We start from the raw sequence: 10,042 nt of genomic DNA on the forward strand, positions 1-10,042 counted from the left end.
GCTAGGCATCCTGAAACCTGTAATTCAATCATGCAAAGTGTAAGAATGGGTGTAAGAGACCCTTCAGAATTAGCAAAGCACTGGAAGGTGGCACGATTTGTTGTTAAAGTCATGTGCATCATGCACAGGGTAGATAGTGGGTATGCGTGAATGATGTTTATTGCGCTGTTCCTATGTGCCCTTCCTTTCTCATCACATAGTCCTTTCCTGCTTCTGGTGAACATAGCATTGTCAGTTTGGCTGCTTACCCAAAATCCAAGTACATGGCCCTCTGTGAGTGTCCATGTGTCCTGGCAGGGTGATATTCTGTAGCAGCGTGGGGCAATGCGCAGAACCAGATGAACGGGCACAGCAATGGCACGTGTTGAGATCTGCATCACAGGTTATCTAGACAGTCATTCATTGAATTGTTCTTGGATTGCATTAACACATCCCCACTGCCCTGGTAGCGAGGGAGTGTTTGGGAAATGGCGGAGAACAGGTAGATGTGTAGTTGAGCATGGAGCACCTGGATCAGCACATTTGAGATCATTGGCTGGGACATGCTGTGCAGCATGCTGACAGTGATGCTAAATGTGACCTTACCTCAAAAGTGCAGCTTCAGCAGGGGTCGGATTGCAGTACTGATGTTTAGCCCACTCCAGGGTGTTCGTCCGAATCAGGGTCAGTAGGTTTGCTACAGTTCCCCAGATCAAGTGATACAATGTGATCAGCTTACCAATGGCCTGTGCCCAGGAGGATAGTGTGGAGCGAGGTGTGGGCTGTTTCATTCACCACATGACCCCTCTTTGCCATTGCCATGGTGGTATGTTTGCTTGCTGCTACATTGCCCTCTTCTTCAGGTTATTGAGTAGTAGTAGTTGGCTGTGGATATCCTTCTCCGTATCGGCTAGGTGGTGCATATTGTTTGGAGATGAGCTCAATACAAATAAGAACCTGTTGAATGCACATGTGGCTTTCCTTTTTGCATCCGGATGCATTTACTTCTTGGGAGGGGGTGGCGGCACTGTTTTCTGAGAGGAGTTATCACCTGGTTTTGGCAGTATTTTAGAAGTATTGCAAATTGTAATACACTGGTATGGAATGAACTGAAATGGGAACTGGTGAACATCAGTTGTCCTTTCCAGTGATCTGTAATCTGAGTTGTTTACGATTATCTAACTTATTGTTTTATGTAAATGTTGCAGAGCAAGATGAGCCTGAGAAATAGCAGCAGCATTTCCGGATTCATCCTCTTAGGCTTCTCTGTCTCTCCGGGTGAGCGAGTTGCCCTGTTCACTGCCTTCCTGCTCGTCTACATCATCACTGTGCTGGGGAACCTAATCATTGTTGCACTTGTTGCAATCACTCCAAAGCTGCACATCCCTATGTACCTCTTCCTATCGAACCTGGCCTGCGTGGACATTGGCGTGTCTTCAGTCACTGTTCCTAGGATGCTGGTGGACCTGCTGGCCGAACGGAAATACATTGCTTTAAATGAATGCATCACACAAATATTTGGCTTTGTTTTCTTGGGAGGCACTGAAGTTCCACTCCTTAGTGTCATGTGCTATGACCGCTATGTTGCCATCTCCCACCCATTGCAATACACGGTTATCATGAACAGGAGATTTTGCATCATGTTACTTGCTATCTCTTGGGTGACTGGCTTCCTATACTCCTGTACTCTCACAATACATGTTTCACAATTTCCCTTCTGTAGGGCCAACGTGATTGACCATTTCCTCTGTGAGATCCCCAACCTGCTAAAGCTGGCCTGCGCTGTCACCTTGCCCAATGAGATTGAGATATTTCTACTGTCTGGTGGGATGGCTCTGATCACTTGCCTGGTAGTCTTCATGTCCTATGTGCACATTCTTAGGGTCATTCTGAAGATTTCTTCGGCGGAGGGGAGGAGAAAGGCCTTCACCACCTGCTCGTCAAACCTTATTGTGCTGTTTCTGTTTTTTGGGACAGGTGCTGGTACACACTTGAAACCTTCTGCCAGATCATTGGGGCAAGACAAACTGGCCTCACTCTTTTATACAGTTTTTACTCCAATGTGGAACCCAATGATCTACAGTCTCAGGAACGGGGAGATGAAGAGTGCCGCAAGGAAGGCCCTAAAATGTAATGAAAAAGTTCTCATGAAGCTCCTTGTGGTCTCTGTTTAAAGAAGCTCATAAAACTCATCATATTGTGAAAGGGCTACTCTCTTGAGAGCCATTTAAAATGATCACCTTCAACCTTATGAGCTTTCATAAAGTCTTCTTTCAGCCATATTACAAAATTAAGCACTTTAAGCAAGTGATGCCTCTGTTTCACCTGAGACTGTATGTATCGATCTGTGTGGAGGGGTGAAGTGTGATCTGCATTCTGTTTCCTTGCATATGTCTTCTAGAAGCCTGCATAGGTTCCTTTTGAAAACTTGGTGCAGATTTGCCAACTTGTCATGCTGGATGGATGAAATCATGTATGGGTACAGTCAATTACTGGGGTGGCTTGTGGGGCATTGCAGAGTGAGAGAAAGAGAACAAGCAGTTGAATCAAACACTGCCTCCTAGTGGTACAGTACTACATACAGAAACATAGATGCTCCTGGTCCTCAGTTTGTACAACGTTTCAATCAGTGTTTTGTGAGTGATTACCATCCTTGCCTAGGTTTGATCTAACCCAAGTCTGGTGACTGGCATTCAATCATTAACCACCGGTATCACATCCAGGTAAATTGGTTGAATGCAACAATTCAAGGAGGAACCGACTGTGACGCGGGCAAACACATCCGGGTATGGGAACAGAGACGACAGAAGTCGGGAGAAGCGAGAGAACGCCGGCTGCAACCCGCGAGGCAGATGGATCAAGCCCTCTAGCTAGAAGATATCCGCGCTTAGAACACTAAGAAGCTGTGTAAAGATCACGTGGGAACCCGGGACGATCGAGGTCATAACTATTGAAGCAAAAAGAGGCATTCATCTCGTAAAAGATCACTGAGGGGTCGGGATAAGCTGGAAACGGCAAACATGGCAGACTCTAACATGGGAAGTCCTGATTAAGATATTTTCTTGTGGAACTCTGGCCCAGAAATGAAACAGATGTGAACCGAACACATGAGCCTTGACCAAGAAGTGTAAAGAACACAAGAAGACCGAATGGTCACTACATAACAGACTGTTGCTATACAAAAATAACCCCTGAAGAATTTCCTGGAATTATGAGAACTGATAAAGGAAAGAAACATGTTGGGTAGTGTGGATTGTAGAATGAAAAGATGTATGAATGACATAAGTGTGAATGAGTAGAGCACTATATTTTGGGGAAGTTAGAGTACCCAGTGTAGACAGGAGAAGACATAAAAAGTAAATGAAAAACTGAAAAACTTGTCTTCTACTGATGAACTATTTAACAGCAGAGATAGGTATTAGAAAATAGAATGTTATGTAGAAGTCTGTCTGTGGTCAATGATACCAAAAATAGTGGCAAATCTGCAATAATTGAACTTAGTCAAAAGTGCAAGATGTTGTCTTTGTTGAGATAATTATGAATGTATTTTTTAGTGATGTTTTTATTGAGAGTAAATAAATTGATATTTTTGATAAAAAAAACTGTTTGGAATAAGTATGTTGTAATCTAATGAGTTAAACAGCATACAGGACTGAGTTAGAAGAAGGTACTGGAGAAGCAAGGGACCCTTTAAGCATTAGTGTGGTATGTTTAGTGGTTGTGACGTTTTGAGGGTTGTCTTAAAGAGGTCCTGATAAATATTCCCTTTAGTCTCTTAAAGTTTTTCAAGTGAATGCAACAATGAACAGATTCCTAGCCAGGGAACTCTTGGTCAATGCACTCCTGCTAACATCTCTATATTCCATGATTAGAGTTTTTGACACCTGCGAGGCATAAAGGGGAATTTGCTCTGGTAACTCAAATCATACCCTTATCCTTGTCCTGTTAAGAATGATTTCTTTTGATATCCTGCATCCAGGGAATGTTGTTCACCATGGCAGAATACAGAAGTTCATGGAGTAAGTCTCTACAGAGAGAATTACAATTTTCCAGGATAGAGAAACTATTGTCCTTGTGTCCCAGAGCATTTTAGTTTTTGTCCCTAGTGTAGTGTAGAGCGGCCGAACAAGGCAGGCGGATGCTTCACAGTCATCCACAAGACCTTGCGGCCCTGCACCAGACTTGACCTCGACACCATTGGCTCCTTCGAACTCCTCTCCTGCCACTTTTTGCTCTTCCAAACGGACACAGTCACCTTCCATCTCATCTACAGACCACCCAAACCCAACACCGCCTCCATCTGAGACTACACCGACTTGGTCACCACAATGTCCCTCACGCACGCCAACAACATCTTCCTAGGCGACGTCAACCTCCCAGGCAGCAAAGCCACCAAACCAATGAAGTAAGCTCTCTGCGGCCATCTCGACACACTAAGACTCACAGAGCACACAAAAGATCCACCACACGGGAAAGGTAACATCCTCAACCTAATCATCACGCACTGTCTTTCCTACACTACAGCTCTCCTCTCCCGTTTCACTGGTCTGATCACTTAGGTGTGCCTTTCAACAACCTGCACACCACCCCAGTCAAGAACTTTCCAGTGGAACCTTCACGGAAGGCCTCGACAACCTCCACCTTACATGAACAGAACACCCCCCAATCGAACTGCAACTTTCTACTGGAAGCACTCAACGCCACCCTCTCAGCCACCATTGACTGACATGCGCTTCTGAAACAGTGCACCTGCAAACCAAAACCATCAGCACCCTGGTAAATACAAGACCTAAACCTCAGCAATAGTCATCAGGAAACAAGAGAAAGCATGGTGCTGCTCCAGGACCTCATCTGACCTGGCACTCCTCAATGAACTCAGAGCAACCCTCCGACAATGAATCAACACATCCAAGGCCTCCTACTATCTGAACGCCATAGTAGAAGCGGACAACAAAAGCTGAGCCCTCTTCAAAGTAGTCAAGCACTGCATGAACCTGCTGCTTGACACAGCCATACTACACTCCATCGAAAAATCCACCACCATCAACACCTTCTCCATCGAAAAATTCTGCAAGATTTCTCCAGCACATAGACACCACCTCTGCATCCACAGACCCACCACGCATCCTTCCTCATGAAATCTCCACACCCTGGATAACTTTCAAGACACTCCCGACAAAGGACCTGGTAGAAACTCTGACCACCCTCAAAGTCACATCGCATACAGGTGACATCCTCTAAGCATCCATCCTCAAGACCCACCCGAAGAAGCCCTCCTTCCCTACCTGGAGATCATCAACAGCTCCCTAAATCAAATTACCTTCCCATTGACCTTGAATACAGGACAAATCCTCCTTCTACTAAGGAAACCCACTCTGGATCCTGGCAACCTAGGTAACTATTGCCCCACCACCCATCTGCCCTTCCTAGGTTAGATCCTCGAGAAAGCAATAGCTGCACAACTACAGCAACACATCAGCACCAACTATCTTCTCTAAACCTACCAATCTGGGTTAAGAACCAGATGCAGCCTGGAGACAGCAACCATACAGGTGGTTGAGGACACCCTCAACTTCCCTGACAACAGCTACCCCTGCCTCCTAGATCTACTCAACGTCTCGACCGCTTTCGACACAGTAGACAACCAGGCGCTTACGGACACCATACATCGCTGCATGGTAATCAGCAACCTTGTCCTACGCTGGTTCAAGACCAACCTCATCAACCGCCAGCAGTTTGTTCAGATGAACTCCTCTCGATTACCCATGCTACCCGTCACATGAGGAGTCCAGCAGGGTTCCATCCTCTCCTCAGTGATCTTCAATCTATACATGTAGTCGCTGAGAGCCCTGCTAGCCACACAAAACATCTACATCTACCAATACGTGTTATGCTCACCTGGTATCCATGGGGACGCCACCCAGCCCTGGTTGGATGATTTGCACTCTTGAACCCTCTCCCGGTCCCTTGGTAAGGCCTCTGGTTAAAGATGGGTCTGCAATATAGGAGAGCTGGATTCAATACCAGATTGTCTTTATGTTTTCCCACCTCCCTTGCACTGGCGTAACAGGGGCCCCCCCAGTCCCCGCGGTGCGGGGGGCCCCACAAGCACATGTCCTGGGAGGGGGCCCCACTTGGAGAAAAAAAATGTAAAAATATTTTTTCAAAATATTTAAATTTTTTTTATTTCTTTTTGAAATCACTTTGCCTTCATAAAGACATTATTTCTGTAACAGACATAATGTCTTTATGAACACAGAGTGACTACAAAAAGAAACTACCCCATGACATGGAAGACCCCAGGCTGGAGGCCTCCATGCCATGGGGTTGGGGAGCCCTATGAATTCAAAAGAAATAGTTTATTTTTGAAGTCACTCTGCCTTCATAAAGAAATGATTTCCATTATGGTTCGGTCCTTAACAGAAATAATTTCTTTATGAAGTCATAGTGATTTCAAAAAGAAACAATCAGCCTCATTAGAAGTTTGGCGGTAGCCTTGCCGGTAAAACCAGCAAGCTGCCGCCAAACCTGCACTTTTTTCCGGCACCCGCGAATGGGCAATTTACCGGGTCATTACGGCCCTGCCGGACTCGGTAAATGCCCATTCGCGAACGCCGGAAAAAAATGCTCCCCATTCCCATTTGATCCCCATAGGGTTCAATGGGAACGGGGAGCTCGGATGCACCGGCACCATTCAAAATGGTGCCGGTGCATCCGACATGCTCTGCTCGCAGGTGCCGGTATGCCCGCCAGGTCAGACCTGGCGGGCGGGAAGGCACCCGCGAACAGAACTCGTAGTTTGCCAGTCTGGTAACAACGGTACCAGCAAGCTTACCGGTACCGTTGTTACCAGACTAGCAAACATATACAGAGGCCCAATTTCTTTTTGAAGTAATAGGGCTCCCCTCAACCCCATGACGTGTGCGTGTGTGAGTTTATGGTGAAAGGGTCACACAAATGTATGGAAGACTGGGTGTGCGTGTGTACGGTGAAAGGGTGCACACTTAAATGTAAGGATGGCTGGGAGTGCATGCGTGTATATGGTGAATGGTGTTTGTGCTTGTTTTCAGGGGCGCAACAAAACCTACCATTTTGGGAGAGGCGCTAACTTCACAGGAGGTGGGGGAGGTAAACTTATTTGTGTGGGGGCATCTAACTTCTTTACGCATTTTAATTAGACTATGCTAGTGCAGCTTCAATGTTACAAGCAGTTAACTCTCTCCTTTAAGTGTGAAAGCACCCACTTATGAACTGTTGTGAGAATGAACGTTCTCCTGTCCCCTTTCTACCCTTCCAATCACTTCCCTGGCATGAAAGTACTAAACACATCACAATTTCAATTGCTTAAAAAATTGGCATTTGAATGCTGGTATTAACAGTGAAATGCTTTACGTAAGTAACTGCTGGGCCCTTGTTAACAGCGAAACCCAGGTGCTGTTTAACATCCGTGTCCTGTTCTGGCCGGCAACTGCTCTGAAGGTCAGCCAGGTTGAGTCAACATAGCCCAGAATTTCTGGGGGTGAGTGCTGCAGCCCAGTCAACTGAATATTGTTAAGCCCCTACTTGTGTTTAATGCCTTAATTGCTTAATGGTAATCGTCATTACTCCTAGCCCTATTCCTCCTTGTCCCCGTACTTGTGTATGAGGCAGTACTTGTGTATGAGGCACTTTGCCTCATACACAAGCACTGGGATGAGGTAGAGGTACATTCAGGTAATGCCTGACTTAGCTACCTGTATCTTCTTTAATCCTAATCCTACTCTTCCTCATCCCAGTACTTACCTATGAGGCAAGGAGCCTCAAACGTAAACTCTGGGACAAAGAAGAGGCATGTGAAGGAAATTCTGGGCCAAGGAGCTGATTTTGAAGGTTGGGGTAGGGCATGGGAGGGAGAGGGGATGTGTGGGCGGTGGGATTGTGCGATAAATCATAATGGTTGTCCATGTCCAGGCTAAGCAGGCATGATATGTGGTATTAGTGGCTAAAGAGGCATTTTGGTGCAGCCAGTCTAGTTATTCCTCAGTTTGGTATGACTTTTTTTTAACTGCGCATTTCTAATAAAGCAGTCCTGCTGAGTGTACTGGCTAGATTGGCATTTGGGTGCTGCCAGTCTAGCAATTTCTTACTGCAGTATAGTATCTTTTTTTGATCATCTTTGATAAAGTGATATGATATAAGTCTATTATAACACGCCTGTACACAAGCGTTTCTTGGTGCGACAAGCAATGGAGTGAAGATAGAGGGTTGACAAGACAAATGATCTTACTAGGCCTTGTGTCATTCAAATCGTGCAAGTGCGAGAATGAGAAATGCAAGGGGAAAGGGAGGGGGAAGTGCAAGGAAGAATGGAGGGGAAAACAGGGCTGTAATGCTCTGAGTAAGTGCAGCCAGGACAGTGCGGCTCTGGGTAGTGCAAGGAGAACAAGGGACTCTAGGGTTACAGATACAGTCCCTAAGTGCATTGTAGGCCGGAGGCAGTGCAAGGGTGACTGATCAAGTAAGAGCCTGGACTTAGTGAGACTCTGAGGGTAGACCAGCAACCAGTCGGTACAGCAGACAGGTAGGTCAGGTAGGTCAGCAGGGGAGGGAGAGAGCGAAAGCAGAGGAGAAGAGGATAGTTTTGAGCTGCTTCCGGAACATCAGGTGGTCCGCTAAAGTTTGAGAGGGGCAAGGAGGCCATTCCAGAGGGAGGCATCTGCAGAGGAGAGAGATCTTCCCCCACTCTCTGCCTGAAGAAGCGTCTAGCTCTTAGAGAGTTGGAGGTAGCCGGGGGAAGGGCTCGAGAAACAAAGTATTTTAGAAGAGAGTGTTGGATGTAGTTTGGGCCCGACCCCAGAAAGCCTTGTGGACAATGCAAAGGGTCTTGAACTTGATTCTTGCAACCACCGGGAACCAGTGGAGAGATTTCAGGGCTGTAGAGTTATGATCCCTGGGCTTGTGGCCAAGGATAAGTCTTGCTGTCCTGTTCTGGATTAGTTGCAGAGGGCGGAGAATAGAGGAAGGCAGCTTGAGAAAGAGGCTGTTGCAGTTGTCCAGCCTAGAGAGAAGCCGGGCTCTGGAGACAGTGAACCTCTGGGGGAAAATGAGAAAGGGAACAGTCCCTCTGAGAAGGAGCAGCTGGTAGGTAGTGGGACTTCTTGGTGACGTCCGAGATGCGAGGAGAGAAAGAGAGTGTGGAGTCGAAGATGACACAAAAGGTTTTTGCCTCGCAGGAAGGCTAAGGAAGAGGGCCCAGGGTGGGCGGCCAGAGTGAGAGAGGGAAAGCAGGGGTCCCAATGAGAAGGATCTCCATCTTAATGGCGCTAAGGTAGATATCGTTGGAGGCGCACCAATCCTGAATCACGGATAGACAGTCAGGAATGAGTGAGAGAGGAGAGGAGACTGAGAGGAGCCCTGAGGAAAGCTGAGTCATCCGCATTACACTTAAAGTTAGAGGAGAAGGTAGAGATCAGGTGGGCCAAAGGGGCCAAGTAGAGGTTGAAAAACCAGGGTGAGAGGATAGAGCCCTGGGGAATGCCACAGTTAGAGAGAGAGTTGGTGGAGAGAAAAGGACCAAGTTGGACCTGGGAGTGGCAGTCCAAGAGGAAGGAGGTCAGCCACTCCAGGGCCTGATCTGTGATGCCCAGGTTCTCACGTAGTCAATTGATCCGGATGGTGTGGTTGACTGTGTCGAAGGTAGAGGAAAGATCAAGGATGATTAGGACAGAAGGAATGCTGGAATCAAGGTTAGAGAGCAGATCTTCATGGGTGTTCAGGAGAGCATTTTCTGTGCCTATGGCTGCTCTGAAGCCAGACTGGTGGTCATGGAGACAACCAACAGATTCAAGGTGGAGAGTAAACTGGGAGATGGCCAGCTTTTTTCCAAGAGTTTGCCCAGCAAAGGGGTGATGGAGATTGGGCAATAGTTTGCCGGACAGGTAGGATCGGCAGACGGCTTCTTGAGGAGTGGGTGCACAAGGGAGTGCTTAAGGGGAGAGGGGAACGTTCCAGTGGTGAAAGAGTGATTACAGAAATCAGCCAAGGTGCAGCGAGGGTGTCACTATGGTCCTTGATGGTTCTGGAG

The 10,042-nt window shown here is 47.0% G+C and overlaps 1 protein-coding gene across 1 annotated transcript; it reads left to right on the plus strand.

Moving 5' to 3' along the window:
- Positions 1-1,193: 1,193 nt before the first annotated feature.
- LOC138492864 (olfactory receptor 2B6-like) lies at positions 1,194-2,153 on the plus strand. The gene has a single exon (XM_069620193.1). The coding sequence runs from the start codon at positions 1,194-1,196 to the stop codon at positions 2,151-2,153; it is 960 nt and encodes a 319-aa protein (XP_069476294.1).
- The last annotated feature ends 7,889 nt before the right edge of the window (positions 2,154-10,042 follow it).

The sequence above is a fragment of the Ambystoma mexicanum genome, chromosome 10, assembly GCF_040938575.1.
Source record: "Ambystoma mexicanum isolate Mex_15411 chromosome 10, UKY_AmexF1_1, whole genome shotgun sequence".
Taxonomy (NCBI): Eukaryota; Metazoa; Chordata; class Amphibia; order Caudata; family Ambystomatidae; genus Ambystoma; species Ambystoma mexicanum.